The following is an 18575-nucleotide window of genomic DNA, read 5'->3' on the forward strand; positions in this document are numbered from 1 at the left end:
TTGAACCGGAAGTTACCAATCAACGCAAGGTGTGCGGGTAACAGGTAGGGTTTAAAAGGGGGATTCAGAAAGCAGATCGTTTGAGACACGGAGGGCGACGAGACCTGAGCTCGAAGTCTGAGGTAAGTGCTGAGCACATTAACTCATGTGAACCTTTCTAGCTGAACTCAGGTGCATTGTATTGTGTGTTTCATGTCTACCAGAGGCCTCGGCAGAGCACGTGCTGGAAGAAGAGGAACAAACAAAGCGGCCATCTTTTCAGGTAAGGTTTCTCTTCTCTTGACTTTATTTTCGGTACATTATCCAGCCCACTAATTCCACTCTTTGTTCTTTTCGCAGGCTCTCATGTGGCTAATGTGTGACTGGAACCTCAGCGCTCGAAGTCTGAGGTAAGTACTGAGCACATTGATTCATGTGAACCTTCCTTCGTCTGGCTTTCTGGTTTAACACAGGTGTATTGAATTTTCTCTTTCATGTCTACAAGACGCCTCGGCGGAGCACGTGCTGGAAGAAAAGGAACAAACAAAGCGGCCATCTTTTCAGGTAAGGTTTCTCTCCTGTCGACTTTATTTTCGGTACATTATCCCGGTTCATTATCCAGCCCACTAATTCCACTCTTTGTTGTTTCCGCATGCTCTCGGCTGGCTACCAGAGGCCTCGGCAGAGCACCTGTTGGAAGAAGAGGAACAAACAAAGCGGCCATCTTTTCAGGTAAGGTTTCTCTCCACTCGACTTTATTTTCGGTACATTATCCCGGTTCATTATCCAGCCCACTAATTCCACTCTTTGCTCTTTCCGCAGGCTCTCGGCTGGCTAACGTGTGACCGGAGCCTCAGAGCAGTCTCTGTTTGTGATGTGTTAGCTCTACAGGCCGTGAGGAACCGAGCAGTGGAAGAGCCGGGGCTGTGTGGGAGAGTTTGGTGGAGCTGGGCTACTCTGTAGTTCCAGTCCACCTTACTCCTCTCCACACAGACCTGGTTTGACTCCTGCTCAGTGTTACTTCAACGGCCGGTAGAGTGAAGCGCAGCACAGACACGCTGCTCTGAGGGGAAAGTTGCTCTGTGGCTTTTGTCTCTTTGGTAGTCATTGGCAGACCGGAACCTTACAGCAGTCTCTGCCTGCGACGCGTTAGCTTAGCAAGTCGCTGAGTAACCGAGCAGTGGAAGAGCTGGGGCTGTGTGGGCGAAGTTTGGTGGAGCTGGGCTACTGTGGTGCATCATGCATTTCAGTAGTTACAGTCCACCTCGCTTCCGTCCACACAGACCTGGTTTGACTGCTGCTCAGTGTTACTTTAGCGGCTAGTTGAGCGAACTGTGGCGCAGGTATGCTGCTGTGAGGGGAAAGTTTGTCAGTGGCTGTCATTGTGTGACCGGAACCTCAGAGCTCCGTTTGTGGAAGTGTTTGGTGGAGCTGGGCTGCTCTGTGGCTCTGTCACTTTGCAGTTACAGTCCATCTTGCTCCTCTGCTGCGCTGCTCTGAGGGAAAAGTTGCACAGTGGCTTTTGTCTCCTTGGTAGTCATTGGCAGACCGGAACCGGCAGTCTCTGCCTGCCACGCGTTTGCTTAGCAAGTCTGTTGGTAACCGAGCAGTGGAAGAGCTGGGGCTGTGTGGGAGAGTTTGATGGAGCTGGGCTACTGTGGTGCATCCAATGCATTTCAGTAGTTACAGTCCACCTTACTCCTCTCCACACAGACCTGGTTTGACTGCTGCTCAGTGTTACTCACCACCGGCTGGTTGAGTGAAGCGCAGCACAGACACGCTGCTCTGAGGGGAAAGTTACACTGTGGCTTTTGTCTCTGATAGTCATTGTGTGACCGGAGCCTCAGAGCAGTCTCTGTTTGTGATGTGTTAGCTCTACATGACGTGAGTAACCGAGCAGTGGAAGAGCCGGGGCTGTGTGGGCAAAGTTTGGTGGAGCTGGGCTACTGTGGTGCATCAAATGTATTTCAGTAGTTACAGTCCACCTCGCTTCCGTCCACACAGACCTGGTTTGACTGCTGCTCAGTGTTACTCTAACGGCTTGTGTAGCGAACTGTGGCGCAGGTATGCTGCTGTAAGTGCAAAGTCGGTCCGTGGATGACTTTGCGCAGCCATTGTGCGTGTGGAACCTCAGAGCTCCGTTTGTGGTGTAGCTAGAGGTGTTTGGTGGAGCTGGGCTGCTCTGTGGCTCTGTCACTTTGCAGTTACAGTCCATCTCAGCTGCGCTGCTCTGAGGGAAAAGCTGCACAGTGGCTGGATCCTGTCTTTGACATGTTGGCTTTCACTCAGCTCTGTGCAGAGAGTAGTTACAATGCGCTTGACTTCTCTCTACGCAGACCTGATTGACTGTTACTTGATGTTGCTTACAGTTGTCTTTTTCCTGTATGGTAAACTGTGTTAAGAGAATAAAAAAACTCTCGTGTGAAATACTTGTCTCTCATGTTTTTGTACTGTAGTGAAATTCAATGTTCAGGAACAAACACTTGCTCAACATTTTCTCTAACTACTGTCGTGCTAAAAATATGCCTCAACTTTTATCTACTTACTGTCATAATGCACAGAAATTAGTAAGGTTTAAGCCATCCCCTATTTTAGAGTAAATAATCAGCTCTTATTTTGTAAAATTGGTCCATTACAAGATTTAGCATATTTACAAGGATTAATCTTTATAAATTTATATGGATAAAGCAAATAAAGAATAACAAAGAACAAGGGGTAGTCAAGCATTTTAACAAAAATGGAGTGTGGGACTTACCCAATTTTCCCCAAATTTTTGGCCAAAGCAGGGTGTGGGACTTACCCAATTTTCCCCAAAAAGCGCTGAGAGGGGCGTGGGACTTACCCATTTTTCCCCAAAAATTTTCTAAGTCAAAAAAAAATTTTTTTTTTTGACTAAGTCCTGAAGTTTCAGGCTCATGATAATTTCATTGATAAGTGCTTCAGTATGACAAGGGGAAATAATCAGTCTTTATTTGATGAATGAAGATGATGAAGGGTAAAGTGCTTTGAACTGTTGGAGTGAAAGACTGACTTTAATTAAACTTATGTGAACTGAGTCCATGTAAATGTATGAAGTTAGTTGATAATTTCAAAGTTGACCTTTGAAATTATCAACTAACTCCATACATTTGCATGGACTCAGTTCACATAAGTTCAATTAAAGTCAGTTTTCAGAGTGAAAAACCTGTTTCACCTCTTAGAGCTTCTTCGAAAAGCGGCCGGGAAAAAAACCCGTCTTGCTGAAGTTCACCAAAAGGGGGGAAGGTGTTCCCCAGCAAGAGCGAGCCGGCCGAGGCTACTAGACAACAGTGGGCTTTAGTGACCACAGACCAAGTCACTGTGTTGCTTTCTGCTTCGGACAACGGAGACGACAGCAACACTTGCCCACACGATCAGATCCCGGAGCTTTTCGAAGAGCTAGCGGACAACCGGACCAACAGTGGGTTAACTCTCTGTGCGCATCGCGGGAGGGACAAACCCGCATCAAGTGTTGTTTCGTGATGACTGGACAACCGAGACAACGACAACACTTTTCCCACTTTGAGGAGCGTCTTCGAAAAGCAACCGGAACCGGGGACAAAAAAATCGAAAAGCACTGGGGCTACGAGGCAACAAGAGAAGACACCCACTTTTCTGTACAACGAGAGGAAACCTGCGAGCTGGAAAACGTCTTTACACAGCAAAATCAGGGTTTTTAATCCTCTCACAAACCGAGCCAACAGTGGGGTCTCTCTTCATTCAGGCCGCCCTGAATTCAAAGCCACCAGTGTTTTCTTTGAGGGAGCGCCATACCGAGCCAACAACGCCAGCAGCACCTGAAACAGAGCGAGGGGTTACTGAAGGGTTCATACTGAATAAATGAGAAAGTGTGTGATAATAAAAGCTAAAATAAGTACTTAACTGGTGTCAGTCTTTTCCGGATGAGCTGAGAACCTGAGGAGACCAGAGAAGGACATTGGGTTAGTGGGTTGCTACGTTTCAGTTTAAATAAACTACTACATATAACAAAAGCGGACAAACTTACCTCAGTTTGCTTTTGTCGTAGCTTGGCTTAGAACCTGTGGTGACAAGAGAAAGGGCGCTGGGTTAGTGGGTTGTCACGTTTCAGCTTGATTAAACTACTACAAATGCCAAAAGCGGACAAACTTACCTCGGTTTGCTTTTGTCGTAGCTAGGCCCTACGATTCAAAGCCACCAGTGTTTTCTTTGTGGACGCCATACCGAGCCAACAACGCCAGAAGCTCCTGAAACAGAGCGAGGGGTTACTGAAGGGTTCATACTGAATAAATGAGAAAGTGTGTGATAATAAAAGCTAAAATAAGTACTTAACTGGTGTCAGTCTTTTCCGGATGAGCTGAAAACCTGAGGAGACAAGAGAAGGACGCTGGGTTAGTGGGTTGTAACGTTTCAGCTTGATCAAACTGCTACAAATGCCAAAAGCGGACAAACTTACCTCGGTTTGTTTTTGTCGTAGCTTGGTTGAGAACCTGTGAACACAGCGTGGAGTTAGCGAGCTGACAGAGAACAAGTACATCATGAATTTAGCATTAATGCTAAATTAACGCAAACTCACCTTTTCCTTTTGGATGCGCCGCTAAAGGGTTAGCTTAGCTTAGCACGGACATAACCTGTAGAGAAAGAGAAGAGTTAGAGGGTCGATGAACAGCAAGTTGGTCAAAGTGTAAAGCAGACTCACCTTGTGTATGCTATGACAGCGTGGACTGAGTCGACCAGAGGAAGAAACAGCTCTCATTAAATGGCTCTAGCGACACCGCTCACATAGCTGAAATTACCAATCAACGACGCCCCTGCTGTACCATGTGACTGCTGCATATCAATCACGACGTCACTGCAACGCGACACCTCTGTTACACCACGTGACTGCTGCATAAAGTCCATATTTATTTAACACTCCATAGTCTGTGTATGAAATTAATTTGAAAAGTCTTTCATACAATGAAGCTGCGTCTAACCGCTGATTGTTTCTCCAAAGCTCGTCTTCTTCATGTCATTAATTTTGAACAACAGCCTTCAGTCTACTGCCTCTTTCATTATTTTATTTATTACACAGAATTCAAGTGAAAAAACACACACTCACCTTAAACAGGGACAAAAACATTCAAGCTGCTGTCTCCGCTATTAGTCCCACCTGTGGATCTGACACTGCACTTCTTTTGGACACTAGATGGCGACATGCCACTGTGTTTTCAGATGGAGGGTGAACCTATCAATATTAAACTGGACATAACGCATTCACTGAGCATTTGGACTACTGGATGAATGAACAACACTGACACTGTTTCAAAAACTGTTTACTGAGAGTAACAAAATATTTACTGCACTATAACATCAGTTACATGTTCGTCTGGAAATCACATGATCATCATCAACATGTGTCAAAGAGTAAAAACCAGCTGTGTGGGTTAAAAGGTGGAGGTGTGAAACACAGATCAGTTGGTATTAACAAGACACAAGTGTAGCTTTACATCATCAAATCACAGTCACTTTGGTGTGTTAGCATGTTAGCAATCAATAAAAAATATATTTCACTATGAGTGAGAATGACAGGGTGAACTGGCTTCAGAAAACATATGATTGTATGAAATTCAGTGTACAAAAACATGGCAACAGTTTTAATTCTGCACTACTTTAAGCGATACATTCAGATTTTACAATGGCACAAACTGGTGTAATGATCCTTTATTTTCTGTGTTACCTGATTCTACACATCTAGCAAAGCATCCCTTCTTTAAGTCCCCTGTGTGTACTTTGATCCTTTCTCTAAATGGACTACTTTTTCTCCCTGACTCTCAGTTTGAGGGCCTAAAGCTGACACATGAGGTCCTAAAAGTCCCTGAAATGTTTCTTTAAGCTCCTGTTTGGATACATGACGTGTGTGTGAATATGTGTGCATCCTATTAGCATTACATTTAGCATAACAAGCATAGGGTTCTTTCCTGCATCAGCTCAGTGCGACATACTGGCCTCCCTTTGTGTTCCTAAGGAGCACTGGACCTCCTCTGATTGGGTCCTTCACGGTGCCGAAGAGGCAGCAGGTCTTCAGATGGACATTGTGCATGTGATGAACTGTGAACACAAAGGGAAAGTAAGCAAAAAGTGGCTTCAACAGGAGCTGGAGCTCAATTATCTCATGCTGCAAAGATGTGACAGTTCACTTACATCATCATACTGGAACATGACAGATCCCTGCTGCATGGTGTCTCTCCGCCTGAAGTTGTCTGTGAGTCAGAAATACATACGTTGGCAACAGGAGGCCACTCAACCACAAACTGAACCTACTTCTGCTTCCCTTACCAGTCAGAGCTCTCAGTTTGACACAGCAGGCCACGTAGTCGTCAAAGAAGATGCGTCCTCCTTTGCTGTAGCGCTTGATGATGGTGTTCAAAGCCTGAGGGCTGACGCGATAACCTGAGAGCAGGAACATCAAACAGATTCAGCCTCTTCCCAACCAATCAACGCTTTCTGATCACAACGCTGTGAAGTCTTACCCATGGCGCTGATCGCCTGGTTCATCTCGTGAGGCTCCACAGTCCCGCTCCGGTCCCTATCAAACGTCATGAAGTTCTGCTTCCAGCCATTCAGAGCCTGGAAGAGCTCCTTGAACTCATTGAATCCCATCTTCCCCGTGAAGTCCCTCTGGTGGACGCTGGGTTAAGGTGTCATAACAGCTGACCGGCATCTGTGCATACGTCTACAGGTGGAAATCAAAGCTGGCTCAACTGGTTTAAAGTGATGCCACACCTACTGCAAACACTATGAGTATGAATGGACAGGGCAGGGAGCTCAGCTCAGAAAGGATACATCCAACATCGCGATCATGATCCTGCACGTCTCCAGGCTGAACGCTGCAGGGACAACAAAACAGAATCAGAGTAAATCAAGGAGTGCTACATCATCCTTTCGTCAATAATGTGCAATTCAGATTTCTAGTAAAGTCACACTAAGTCAGGGCTTTTTCAATCAGGGATCATCACTTCCTCTTATAAAGGACACTGTCCTGAACTTACGAGAGTAGCTGCCTGTGAAACCGGACTGGGTCAGACACCTCTGGAGCTCCTCAGCATCAACCTCACCGTCCTGGACAGAGCAGAAAACATGTTGAAGTTAAAACGACACAAACAGAAAAAGGGTCAGAGAGCAGTGTTTAAAGGAACACAACACACACTTTGAGAGATGCTGCTGGGGCGAACAGAGGAAGGATCCACAGCTTAGACCACCGTATTACCTCATCAGCTTACCGTACACTACACTAACCACTAAACTTACTGAAACACACAAACACAAGAGAGCTGGTGACAGCAGGAAGTCGAACAACAGCTCAATAAATGCAGAACACAGGAGCACTAACATAATGCACAATGCTTTCTCTTTGAGTCTTTGTGGTTTGTTCAGCATAGTTTGAGCAATTGAAAACACAACGAAACACATTCTTACTACTGACAGGAACTTACACTTCTTACACAGAAACACTTTCACAACAAGTTCAGACAGAGCCCAAACACTCTCAACCATGCACTGGTGAAAGATTCATTCAAATGAAAAGCTAAAGTGAAAGCAAACCGTAAAGCAGTGCCTACCTGTCCGGCTATGGCTGTGAAGTAACCCCACATCGGATCGTTCACAGCTGGTGGAGGGGCTCCGTATCCAGGCATGCCGCCTGGAAACCCTCCTCCGTATGAGGGATATGCTCCCTGGGGTGGTGCACCTCCCATGGGTCCTCCTGGCATTCCGTGGGGCGGCATCCCCTGTGCTGGCATGCCTGGCATCGGAGCCCCATACTGGTGGAAACAGGTGATGACAGATTTGATCTTTGCATGAAAAACTCAATTTACATTCCTCCATGTGCTCAGACTTGATGTCAGATTTAATAAATACAATCAGAACAAAGATCACACATGACAATCAGAGCATACAGTGATCATACTCATAAAAACAGACAACACTAAGCCTCCTGACTCATGTTTTCAATTGTTTGACAGTAATGGAAAGAATTCCACCTAAAGGAATGCAAATGTCAGCCTGTACTAAAGAGTAAAGTGCGGGGGTGTGTCCATGGACCATGTCATCAATAAAACACTTATGTATCAAGACTAAACCGTGTCAAAGTTTCAGGGACGAGTTGTAACTTTTTTAAAAGCCTTTAAATAAATAAATAACTACAGTTCAAGCCTTTTTATTACAGTACAGAACCAGCAGAGCACAAGTTGTTTTATACAGGAAGACACCATTCTAAGTCTGTCAACACTTCCTTCACACAACTCTCCTTCACAAACCAATAAATAAACCCAAACAATCTCTAATCACTAACTCCATATGGGTGTAAAAAGCAGGAGTGCAAAGAGTACATCTTGTAACTCAGAGTCGGAAATTCGCAGCTACACAGTTAGCCTGCCTGCTAACACACACAGCTAACCTATCGCTTCAAATATTCGCTCATTAGTCATTCACTCACCCCGCCGTATCCCGGATAAGCCATGAAGCAAAAGTTCAGCTAAATGTCACAGCTCTTCTGTGTGTGACTGACTTTAATACACAATTATAACTTCCGAGAAGTCCGAACAGCTGCTACATCACATCCGAGGTTGCGAAGGTATGCGGAAGTGGCTTGAGAGGCTGCGCGGGGGACCAATGAGCGCGGAGGATTTAGACAAGACCCGCCCTTTAGCTAAGAGCGATGTTTTTGACTGCTTCGAGTTCAGGAAATGCTCGGAGATTCAAGTTCCCCTCTCAAACACGAACACAACTTGTTGAATTCTTTAATATTTTTTACATAAACCACTAATAAATACGACAGAGAAGTAAAATATGATGTAAAATGTAAGCGCTTCGTTCTTTAATGTGTGGAAAGTACAGTGAGAGCCTGAGGATACTCCGCTTTCCCTGTTTTTTAAATGCATCGCTCTCGTCTTCGCTGTGCCTCCGTGTTACGTTAACGGAGACTCAAAATATCACTCAAACGTCAACAAATGCAGACGTTTACAGCTTAAAACTATAAAAACACTATCTCTTAAATTATTAATTGATTCAATATGAACCACATCCGTCCAGGTAGAGTCTTTAATCATATTCAACTGCCCTGCGTTGCTTTTTTTCACCACTACACGGTGCTGTTTAGTTCTTCTCAAACATTTGCATTACTTTAACTTTTTTACCAAATCAAAAAATGAGCTGAAAATATCTATATAATTTTTTAGAGCTTATTAACATAATATCTATTCTAATCTTGTCACATACAGTCATTCTTGGAGACTGACCTTTCACTATTCACACCTTAGTGACAGTCACAGGAAGTGCAGTAAGAGTTCAAGAGAAGAGCTCCATATTGGGTCACAGGGGGACCAGGTTGTAGTCAGCGTGGGAGGTAAAAGGTGTAGAGGATGCCACAGCTTCCTGTTGATCTAGCTCCACTGACACTGCGCTGTGCTTACAGATGTTCACAAGCTCACCGCAACACACACTCCACACTGGAAGTTTTAACTCAAAGTAACAGCAGTAGGCTACTTTAAACATCAAGCTAATCTACTGCATCACACACACAGCTATTGAGTTGTTACTAGAAGCTTTACTGACCCATTTCCATCACCAGCCACCTTCTAACATTTCTTCTCAACAGTAACTCCCAAACGCCTACTCCACTCAAGCTCCGGCCAAGAATGCAATTACACCACGGACACTAACAACACATCTGTTGGAATCAAACCAAGGCTCCTCTATTTACCCTGGGAGCAAACACTGGATTCAACAAGTGGTTACACAGAGAGAGCATGCACTGCAGGATATAAATATTACTATCCGCTTTGAGTATGACAAATGATGCAGCTCACTCAGAGTGGCTCCTGTTAATTAAATATGATCACTAAAACTTTGCTTTTCTTTAAAGGGAAGTAAGTTCTCTGAACTATTTCAACACCATGAGACGACAGTAAACTCTTCCTCTCCTCCACTTTTCCTTATCTGTTCAGTAACACCAAATGTGTTCACTGACACCTGTAAACGTTTTCAGCTGCAGCTAAGTGAAGTGACTCTCATCAAACAAGCCGCGCTGCATCAGAGCACACATCCACTGTCTGTTTGTTTGCTGAGGACGTCCGGAGTGAGGGGAACAGGCACTTCATATGATGTCTACTCCTCGTAAAGGCGCAGGTTCCTATTTGAGAAGCTTTTAACAGGCTTTTAGCAGTTTGTGTGACTGCTTCGTATTTGCAGAGGAAAACTTCACCAACAGTGTTAACATCATGACTAACAAAACGTGAATATTGCACATTTACCTTAGAGATCTCCACACTTGTGCTGCACAGGTCACACCATCATTCCTGCGGCCTTCAGGAACAAGACAGAAAACAAACAAGGATGTTATTAATGATTTATGTCAACACTGCCTGGTGCATTTATGACACTCACTTTATTAGCCGTCTGCTGCAGCTGATACCTTAATATGACCAATAATGTGTTGTTGACTCTCCTTTCACTGACACTGTCAAGCCTTCAATAAAAGCTGGGCTCAGCCAAGTCTTGCTGACCAGCAGCGTCTGCAGCTACAGGGGACATTTACAGGATCATAGTAATGGGTAAATTACAGCTGAGATGTGACACACAGATGCTACTTATGTTATTAGGAGCAAAGACAGCTGTGTGTATGGATGATGCTGAGCATTCATACTTTTCAATAAGGAGAGAACAATGAGCTCTCAGTGAGAGTATCAGCTCTTTTTTCACTTCTCTTGAAATATCTCAGTTTCAGATTACCTTTAATATCTGAGTCTCCTTTTATGGGCAGCTGGATGGAAACATGTTAACAGAGATTAATGAGTCACTCCTTGACCCTTTTTATTCTCTTTACTCTCTTTTAAAAACTTTCTTGTGACTTGTTTTCTGCGCACAGAATAAAAACAAGTTTCATTTTCTTATCTGTCACACCGACGCCCTGTTGACGAACAGGACTGCGGTTGCAAAAAGCCCCGGACTGAAAAAGGAAACATTCTCAGGAAAGATCCTCTCAACGCGAGTCATGAATGAATGACTTGCAGAGGACAGTTTAGGGAACAGCCTGACAAGCAGCAGGCGCAACACTTCCTCAAAACACTGGAACAGCCTCAAAGCTCACGAACTTTACTCCGCTGCACATTTATTATCCTACCTTTGAAACCGCTGCTGAGATAATATTTGACTGCGCACAGGCAGCGCATCGCACAACTTGGGCTTTCTCTGCGCGTCACCATCGATGGAGTTGTGATCCGGACGGATATTGATACTTTACGCTTCAGCTGCGCGCAGACATGGTTGGTGTTTGTGCGTACTCACATGAAGGCTGATGTTTGGAGCTGTTTCTGACTCTCTCCTTTCACGTGTGGACAGGTTTCCATCGCGAAGGTGCTCCTGGGAGTCGTTGGAGTGACAGTCGTCGTGGTTTTGATAGCGGTGCCCACAGCTGTGTTTTTAAACGGTGAGTTTCTTGCGCTTGATTGATGATTCACAAATTGGCATTATCCGTTATCTGAAAGAAAGTTACGCACGCGTCATTACGCATGCGTTTTAACCCCCCTTCAACAATAACAAATGTTTCATAACTTTATTCAGCTTTAAATTAGCCGTAAAGCAGGATGTTACGTCATTACTTTTTCTGTCACATAATTTCAGACCCCTCATGACCATTCCCTTAATTACCCCCTCACCCAGTGACGTCAGCTGGAGTCCACATGTCATTATCAGCCCTTATGACCTTCACCTCAGTGTGTGATATCTGTGTTTAACCTCACATTCAACATGTGTTTCAGAGGACAAGGGAGAAGACAGTGGGATATTTTTCACCCTGGATGATGTCTTCAACAGCTCACTGAAACCAAAGTCCTTCGGCATGAGATGGATCTCAGGTGGGAAAAAGTTTATGATCACATTCAGATATAAAAAGGGAGTGACACTAGTGGATCACTGATTAGGACAGGGTGTGCACCACCTAAAATAGAAACATGTAATCTGTGTTATCACACATTTGCAGAAACAGAAAATCAAAATCAACTCACATTAAGTGTAACTTTAACCCCTCTCCAGATAACGAGTATCTCTTCAAGTCCGAGGGCATCATCAAGCTCAGAGACTGTCGCAGCAGCGAAGTCACAGACTTCTTGACCCCAGACTTGTTCGTAAGTCGAAACTTCTTCACGTTGATCCACACAAAGTCAGAGAATAACATCTGGAAACTCACAGAAATCCTTCTTTTCTTTCATCAGGAGGCAACAGGTGCTTATGATTACCAGCTGTCCGCTGATCGAAAATATGTCGCATTCATGAGCAACTACACCAAGGTGAGATACACTTCTGTTACCAACACTATGACGCGTATTCAACATGACTACATCAAAGTCTCCTCTGTTCCTTCAGCTGTGGAGGCATTCGTTTACAGCCACATACACACTGTACAACCGTGACACCAGGTAATTTCAATTTCCACAGCGTTAGATGTGAACTGATTATGAATATTCATTTTCACCCTCCTTGGAGACTCTTTGATTGCTTCGCTTCATTTCAGCAAATTTCTCACTCGTGACATTCCTCATGAAGTGCAGTACTTCTCCTGGGCCCCAGCAGGGAACAAACTGGTAAACACACACACACAGACACACACATGAGCGAATCATTGCTTGAATGTCCTCAGCTTTGACTGACAGTCAGGCTTTGAAGTGGTTGATGATGGATGGATGGATGGAGGGGTCATCAGGCGCAACCTTTTCCAAACACTCAGGCTGAAAATGGGTTTGTGGAGGAATTTCTTTTCTCACTTGTTGTTTGCACTTTCTTTGTATTCTCAGGCGTACGTTTGGAAAAATAACGTGTACATGAAGACCAGCCCGGAGTCGCCGCCGGAGCAGGTCACTGTCAGCGGCGTGGAGAACCTCATATTCAACGGCCATCCAGACTGGGTGTATGAAGGTACGTTGATTGGAGATCTGGTCTTTTCCAGGTTACATTCAGGACTCTGACTCTGATCCACTGTTCCCTCTTTAGAGGAGATGTTCTCAACCAATCAGGGCCTGTGGTGGTCACCTGGGGGGAAGAACGTGGCGTATATCGAGTCTAATGACACAGAAGTCCACACCATAGAGTACACCTGGTATGGAGATGGCCAGTACCCCAGCACTGTCTTCATCCCGTACCCGAAGGTGAGCTAACTTTGCACCAGAGTCAAACCTGGCAGGACTCCTTGGTATAATCTTATCTTCACACTCCTGTCGTGTGCAGCCAGGTACTCCCAACCCTACCGTCAAACTCTTTGTGGTCAACACTGACTCGGGTAACATCACTGAGGTGGTCGTTCCTGACGCATTCAGCTCAAGGTACTTCATTATTTCTTCCTCACTCTGATCTTAATGACAAATCATGAGAAGCTCAGTCAATCTTCTCTCACCTTCAGTGAACACTACCTGGCCACCGTCACCTGGGTGACCGACGATCGTATTGCTGTCCAGTGGCTGAAGAGACTCCAGAACCACCTCATTCTCCAGATCTACGACTTTGATGGATCCAGTTGGGTTCCTTCAGAGGTAAAACACGGTGGTTTAGACTAGTATGAGTGGAAAACATCACAAAAGACAAAAAGACTGTAAATAAACATCTCGTCCTTTTCACAGGATCTGGTGGTGAGAAGTACCAACGGCTGGATAGGACGGGTATGAACGGAGCATCGTAAAACTTTTTCATATTTGCATTTCCTGTTTATTAACGCACTTCTTCTCCATAGTTCTCTCCACCAGAGCCAGTTTTCACCACGGACAAAGCCAGCTACTACCTTCTGATGAGCGACAAAAGTGGGTACAAGCACATCCATCGTGTGGAGAAGGTAGGAAGACACCTTCACTAACCCCATCCTCTTAATTCAGCATCATCAGCTCTGTTTGATTCTGATATTCTATCTTATAGGGGACACCTTCAGCGGTCACCAGCGGAAAATGGGAAGTCATTGATATCCTGAGAGTAACAGCAGACAGCATGTAAGTCATTATGTTTGTTGGATTTAGATCTACAATCTGTGTCGAGTGACTGAACAGTCGTACTCACAGCATCTCCTCTACAGTTATTATTCCAGTAATGAAGAAGGCGGCAGGCCAGGAGGACGTAATGTTTACAAGTAAGGTTGATCTTTTTGCTCTAAGTTTTAACATAACTGTTGCTCGAGTTACACTTTCTCAAACCCAGACCATGTTTGTGTGTGTGTGTGTTAGGAGGACTGGACAGACGACCACGTGTCTGACTTGTGGGATTGGTGACGGAAACTGTCTTTACAACTCTGCGTTCTTCAGCCACGGGGCCTCCTACTACCGGAGGAGCTGTAGCGGTCGGTAAAACTTCACCTTTTCATGTTTGACCTTTGAATGAAAAACGAAAGCATCATCATTGTACTTTTTCTGCAAAGGTCCTGGAATTCCTTTCCACTCCCTCATGGAGACCGCGACAAATAAAGGTATCAGCGCACATTGATTTAGACTCTCCAACAGTTTAAACACAGAGAAGAGTTCATCCTAAAGAGTTTTACTTTTCTACCTCTGCAGAGATTCTCAATTTGGAGGACAACACAGAGTTTGCTGATCGTATACATATGGTCCAAATGCCCACCATGCGCAGAGGCACCATCAAACTGGGTGGAATGAGTAAGTGAACGTATCAACGAGAGGGAGGTTTCACACCACTGCCAGTCACAGTTTCTGAGGATGCTTTTATCTTTACAGATCTCTGGTACCAGATGTATCTGCCTCCAGGGTTTGATGAATCCAAGAAGTACCCCTTACTCATAGACGTGTAAGAGAAGAGAGAAAACTAACTCAATCAGACTGATTTCTCAGAAAAATAGGGGTAATAAGTGATAGTACCGATCTTCCAGATACGCCGGTCCCTGCAGCCAGAAAGCAGACTTCGCCTACAGAGTGGGCTGGTCCACCTACCTGGCCAGCACTGAGAAAATCATCGTCGCCAGCTTTGACGGGAGAGGAAGTGGCTACCAAGGCGACGCCATAATGCACGCTATCTACAAACGTCTGGGGACCTATGAGGTGGAAGATCAGATAACAGCAGCCAGGTGAGTTCAGACTAGTCAAAAACACACAGTGGACCTCTGCTTCACACACTTCCAGGTGAACACACACAGACAGGAAATAACAAGTGTCACCGAGTTCTGACGGGGCTAGTTGGTCGACCTCTTTCCTGTTGACATCCTTTCCTCAGCGTTACGTAATCATCTGTTTTTCTGTTGCAGGGAATTCATCAAAATGGGCTTCATTGACAAAGACAGAGTCGCCATTTGGGGCTGGGTGAGTCGTCAGAGAGGGAAATGTGATCTAACGTTGATGTTCCTGAAGCAATATCCTGTGTTTTACAGTTTCGAGGGCAATAAACGGCTTAAAAACAAGTTAATGTTTCACCTGGCTGTCACTGCCCGAGGATGAGTTGCATTGATGAGCTCTTTATCTGTCGCAGTCTTATGGCGGGTACGTGACGTCAATGGCCTTGGGAGCTGGAAGTGGAGTTTTCAAATGTGGGATGGCAGTCGCCCCGGTCTCTAAATGGAAATATTACGGTACTTTTTTCTCCTGTAAAGCAAGTCTCCCCTTAAAGAAACCCTCCTGCACTGATCAAACTCTTTGTAACTGACTCATTTGTTGGTTTCAGACTCAATCTACACAGAGCGGTACATGCTGGAGCCAGATGAGAATCCTGATTTCTACGCTGTGAGTTATGCAAACGCTCAACAGTCTTGATTTGTACTCTTACAGCCTTTACTCACCAATAAAGTGAAATGTGATTGTGTGCAGAACTCTACTGTAACTGAAAGGGCCAAGAACTTCCACAAAGTGAAGTATCTGCTGGTTCACGGCACAGCTGACGGTGAGTTATGACTTCCCCAAACTGTTACTTTAACCTTTCCTTTACATCCACCTGGCGCTGCTGTTGACTGTCACGTTTCTGTTGGTAGATAACGTTCACTTCCAGCAGGCAGCTGAGATCTCTGAAGCTCTGGTGGAGCAGCAGGTGGACTTTGAGGCCATGGTGAGTAATCAGTGAAACCCAGAGCAGATGTTGGACTCTTTGACTCGACATGAATTGTCTTCTTTACCTTCTTCTTCGCAGTGGTACACGGACAAGGATCACGGCCTGGATGGCTCGGCCTATCAGCACGTCTACACCCATATGAGTCATTTCTTGCTGAGGTGCTTTCAGTGAAGTCCACCTGTTTGAAACCAAACAGAAAAGCAACAAACATCAGGATCCACCACTGAAAATATCACTCAGACTTGATGGTTAAAATATTCCTGGCGTATACTCTTCTGCTAATCATGACTCTGATTTATTAAATGATGAAGAACAAGTTTCAGCTCATGACCTGAGGAAGAACACTGATGTAATAATGTGAACATGTGAAATTATAAATATGAAGATTCTTCCAGGTAATTTTGATATCATTTGACTAACTTTAACAAACTGTTTGATAAATGATTGTTTTGTAAATAATAAAGTTCTAACAATTAATAACTTGCGTCCTTTTTTTTAAAATTCTTCCATATGTAGGAGTGTAAATAAGCCTTCCTTTAAAGCATATTTTTAACCTGGTCGGTTGGAGATCACTGACTCACACTCAGGCCTATCACTTCCCATCATGATGACACAGTAGCACATTAAAGCATCTTCCCCACTTTCTGTTTAACAGGATGAGCCCAGCTTGTTTGATCTCGACACCTAAGTACCAGCTGACATCACGCATGAACAACACCTTTCCTCTCCCCACTAACGCTCGCCTCGTCGATTCGGCCCGTGTGACGCGGCCCGTGTCTAATGGGTTGAGAGTAACAGGTGGACGTGACAGAGCGGTAAAATCTGAGCTCCTCCCGCCGTCACGGTATATAAGTTCACAAAGTACGTGAGGGGAGTTAGAAAGGACAGAAACAAGCAGAGGAAGTAAGCATCTCTGGGAGGTGAGTGCTCCAGACTTTGTGCCTCCAGACTCAAACTTTCTCTCAGTGTAAGTGTAAGTGTGTGTGTGTGTGTGTGTGCTCTGCAGACAAAGGCTCTAACCATGAAAAGCATCCACTCTCTGGCTGGTCTCCTCCTGATGCTCTGCTTCGTCAGGAGCAGCTTGCAGCTTCCTGTGCAGGAGGGTGAAGACAGCCCAAGGTAAGCAGATATCTCCATCAGAAAGAGGATGACTTCAACTTTAACTCTCCAAAGATGCCTCAAAGTCTTAAACATGTTGAGTAGAAAACTGCTTTCCTAATCAGTGTGACTCAAATCGATGTCTCACCTTCTGAACTCCAGCTTCGAAGCAGACGACACGTTAGGAGAGGAGCCGAGGGAGCTGTCGAACATGAAGAGACACTCAGAGGGGACGTTCTCCAACGACTACAGCAAATACCTGGAGGACAGGAAGGCGCAGGACTTTGTGCGATGGCTGATGAGCAACAAGAGGAGCGGGTTAGACACTTTATGAAGCTTTAACTTTTTTTTGATTCTTATAATTTGGAGTCAGAAATCAAAAAGGTGACACCACTGGATGCTCTTTAAGTCGTAATCTGTGTGTTTTCAGTGCTGCAGAGAAGCGCCACGCAGACGGCACGTACACCAGCGACGTCAGCTCCTACCTCAAGGACCAGGCCATCAAAGATTTTGTCGCCAGACTCAAATCTGGACAAGTCAGGAGAGAGTAGGCAGCCCCTCCTTCCTCCCTCCTCTTCTTCTTCATCCTCCTGCAGCAAACCTTTTCTCTGATTCCATAGTGTCCTAACAGAGAAAAGAGCCAATCAACTCCTCCTTTTTGCTTTCTTTGCTTTGTTTCTCCATATCCCTCGTGGTTGTGCTTCAATAAATCACCTGAACTCTCCACCCTGTGTTGATTGATGTGTTACTGACATACGTGGGATGATTATTTCTGCAAAAACCTGACAATCAAGATGTGATCACAGCAGCAGCAGCAGCATTTCTTCACCAATCACAAGGATCATAAATGATTTTGAAGTGCTGCAGCCAAGGTAAATATCAAAGTTCAATCTGCGGCTGTGGATTACTAACACTCAGCGGTTTGTGTTGACTCTGTGTTCTTGTTACATACTCAGGTCTGATGCGGCGCTCAGGAGGAGGCACGTAGATGGGAGCTTCACAAGTGATGTGAACAAGGTGCTGGACTCCATGGCGGCGAAGGAGTATCTGCTCTGGGTCATGACCTCCAAGCCTTCAGGGGAGAGGTAACAACAAACCAGGTGACTGATGTCATCATCAACTCATGAGCCTTACACCATGTCTCTCTGTTCCTCTGCAGTAAGAAGCGACAAGAGGAGCAGTGATCTTCACACAAACTCAGGAGGGAAAGAAAGCCATTCTTACTTTGCGTAACTTTGTGACGTCACATTAAATTTATTTTTTACTCACTGACTGTGATGCAGAAGTACAAAGGTGACCACTCTTCCACGGTTCCTACGGTGCGTCACATGACTGAATTGGAGGGCGTGTTTTTCTACAAATTTAAGTTATTTTCTATATTTTTATGTCGGAAAAAGAACACAGGAAGCAAAATCTCAGGTAGTTTAGTTTCTTCTCAG

The 18575-nt window shown here is 44.9% G+C and overlaps 3 protein-coding genes and 3 long non-coding RNA genes across 7 annotated transcripts; 2 read left to right on the top strand and 4 right to left on the bottom strand.

The window, feature by feature from the left end:
* Positions 1-3175: 3175 nt before the first annotated feature.
* Positions 3176-4235, bottom strand: LOC141786144 (uncharacterized). Of its 2 annotated transcripts, XR_012597634.1 has the most exons (4): positions 4130-4235; positions 4004-4037; positions 3881-3912; positions 3176-3794 (listed from the first exon to the last, which is right to left on the bottom strand). It is a non-coding gene; the product is annotated as an uncharacterized LOC141786144 (long non-coding RNA). The 2 variants fall into 2 exon arrangements; XR_012597633.1 differs by having other exon boundaries at positions 3176-3912.
* A 36-nt stretch (positions 4236-4271) lies between these two features.
* LOC141785813 (uncharacterized) lies at positions 4272-4609 on the bottom strand. The gene is made up of 3 exons (XR_012597585.1): positions 4553-4609; positions 4433-4466; positions 4272-4341 (listed from the first exon to the last, which is right to left on the bottom strand). It is a non-coding gene; the product is annotated as an uncharacterized LOC141785813 (long non-coding RNA).
* A 664-nt stretch (positions 4610-5273) lies between these two features.
* LOC141785965 (sorcin-like) lies at positions 5274-8613 on the bottom strand. The gene is made up of 8 exons (XM_074664625.1): positions 8453-8613; positions 7578-7778; positions 7008-7077; positions 6802-6845; positions 6489-6636; positions 6295-6408; positions 6160-6218; positions 5274-6066 (listed from the first exon to the last, which is right to left on the bottom strand). Exons 1-8 carry the CDS (start codon positions 8474-8476, stop codon positions 6040-6042), a joined length of 687 nt encoding a protein of 228 aa, XP_074520726.1. The 5' UTR covers positions 8477-8613; the 3' UTR covers positions 5274-6039.
* Positions 8614-11094: 2481 nt separating this feature from the next.
* Positions 11095-16395, top strand: LOC141786215 (dipeptidyl peptidase 4-like). The gene is made up of 26 exons (XM_074664970.1): positions 11095-11279; positions 11356-11443; positions 11775-11870; positions 12049-12140; positions 12228-12302; positions 12379-12431; positions 12527-12596; positions 12807-12927; positions 13003-13157; positions 13237-13331; positions 13409-13538; positions 13626-13664; positions 13736-13834; positions 13915-13985; positions 14069-14122; positions 14217-14329; positions 14408-14455; positions 14544-14642; positions 14721-14790; positions 14873-15067; positions 15245-15299; positions 15466-15565; positions 15658-15716; positions 15801-15873; positions 15962-16035; positions 16117-16395. The coding sequence occupies exons 1-26, from the start codon at positions 11277-11279 to the stop codon at positions 16207-16209; spliced, it is 2220 nt and encodes a 739-aa protein (XP_074521071.1). The 5' UTR covers positions 11095-11276; the 3' UTR covers positions 16210-16395.
* On the bottom strand, positions 11317-17128 carry LOC141786217 (uncharacterized). Its single transcript, XR_012597645.1, has 4 exons — positions 17059-17128; positions 16103-16216; positions 13403-13530; positions 11317-11494 (listed from the first exon to the last, which is right to left on the bottom strand). It is a non-coding gene; the product is annotated as an uncharacterized LOC141786217 (long non-coding RNA).
* LOC141786216 (glucagon-1-like) lies at positions 16933-18320 on the top strand. Its single transcript, XM_074664971.1, has 6 exons — positions 16933-16958; positions 17045-17157; positions 17299-17454; positions 17567-17683; positions 18093-18221; positions 18296-18320. The coding sequence occupies exons 2-6, from the start codon at positions 17060-17062 to the stop codon at positions 18318-18320; spliced, it is 525 nt and encodes a 174-aa protein (XP_074521072.1). The 5' UTR covers positions 16933-16958; positions 17045-17059.
* The last annotated feature ends 255 nt before the right edge of the window (positions 18321-18575 follow it).

The sequence above is a fragment of the Halichoeres trimaculatus genome, unplaced genomic scaffold (assembly GCF_033239565.1).
Source record: "Halichoeres trimaculatus isolate MK-OKI-2021-1 unplaced genomic scaffold, fHalTri1.1 fHalTri1_scaffold_24, whole genome shotgun sequence".
NCBI lineage: Eukaryota > Metazoa > Chordata > Actinopteri > Labriformes > Labridae > Halichoeres > Halichoeres trimaculatus.

What these genes read in the sequence shown, in the direction of transcription:
- LOC141785965 (XM_074664625.1), bottom strand. Translation starts at nt 8,476, where the DNA reads ATGGCTTATCCGGGATACGGCGGG. An exon ending in CCAGGCGATCAGCGCCATGG is followed by an intron (nt 6,409 to 6,488) that starts GTAAGACTTCAC and finishes TCCTGCTCTCAG; the next exon opens with GTTATCGCGTCAGCCCTCAG. An exon ending in CAAACTGAGAGCTCTGACTG is followed by an intron (nt 6,219 to 6,294) that starts GTAAGGGAAGCA and finishes TCTGACTCACAG; the next exon opens with ACAACTTCAGGCGGAGAGAC.
- LOC141786215 (XM_074664970.1), top strand. An exon ending in CCAGTTGGGTTCCTTCAGAG is followed by an intron (nt 13,539 to 13,625) that starts GTAAAACACGGT and finishes TCCTTTTCACAG; the next exon opens with GATCTGGTGGTGAGAAGTAC. An exon ending in ACATCCATCGTGTGGAGAAG is followed by an intron (nt 13,835 to 13,914) that starts GTAGGAAGACAC and finishes TCTATCTTATAG; the next exon opens with GGGACACCTTCAGCGGTCAC.
- LOC141786216 (XM_074664971.1), top strand. Translation starts at nt 17,060, where the DNA reads ATGAAAAGCATCCACTCTCTGGCTGGTCTCCTCCTGATGCTCTGCTTC. An exon ending in ATGAGCAACAAGAGGAGCGG is followed by an intron (nt 17,455 to 17,566) that starts GTTAGACACTTT and finishes GTGTGTTTTCAG; the next exon opens with TGCTGCAGAGAAGCGCCACG. An exon ending in TCCAAGCCTTCAGGGGAGAG is followed by an intron (nt 18,222 to 18,295) that starts GTAACAACAAAC and finishes GTTCCTCTGCAG; the next exon opens with TAAGAAGCGACAAGAGGAGC.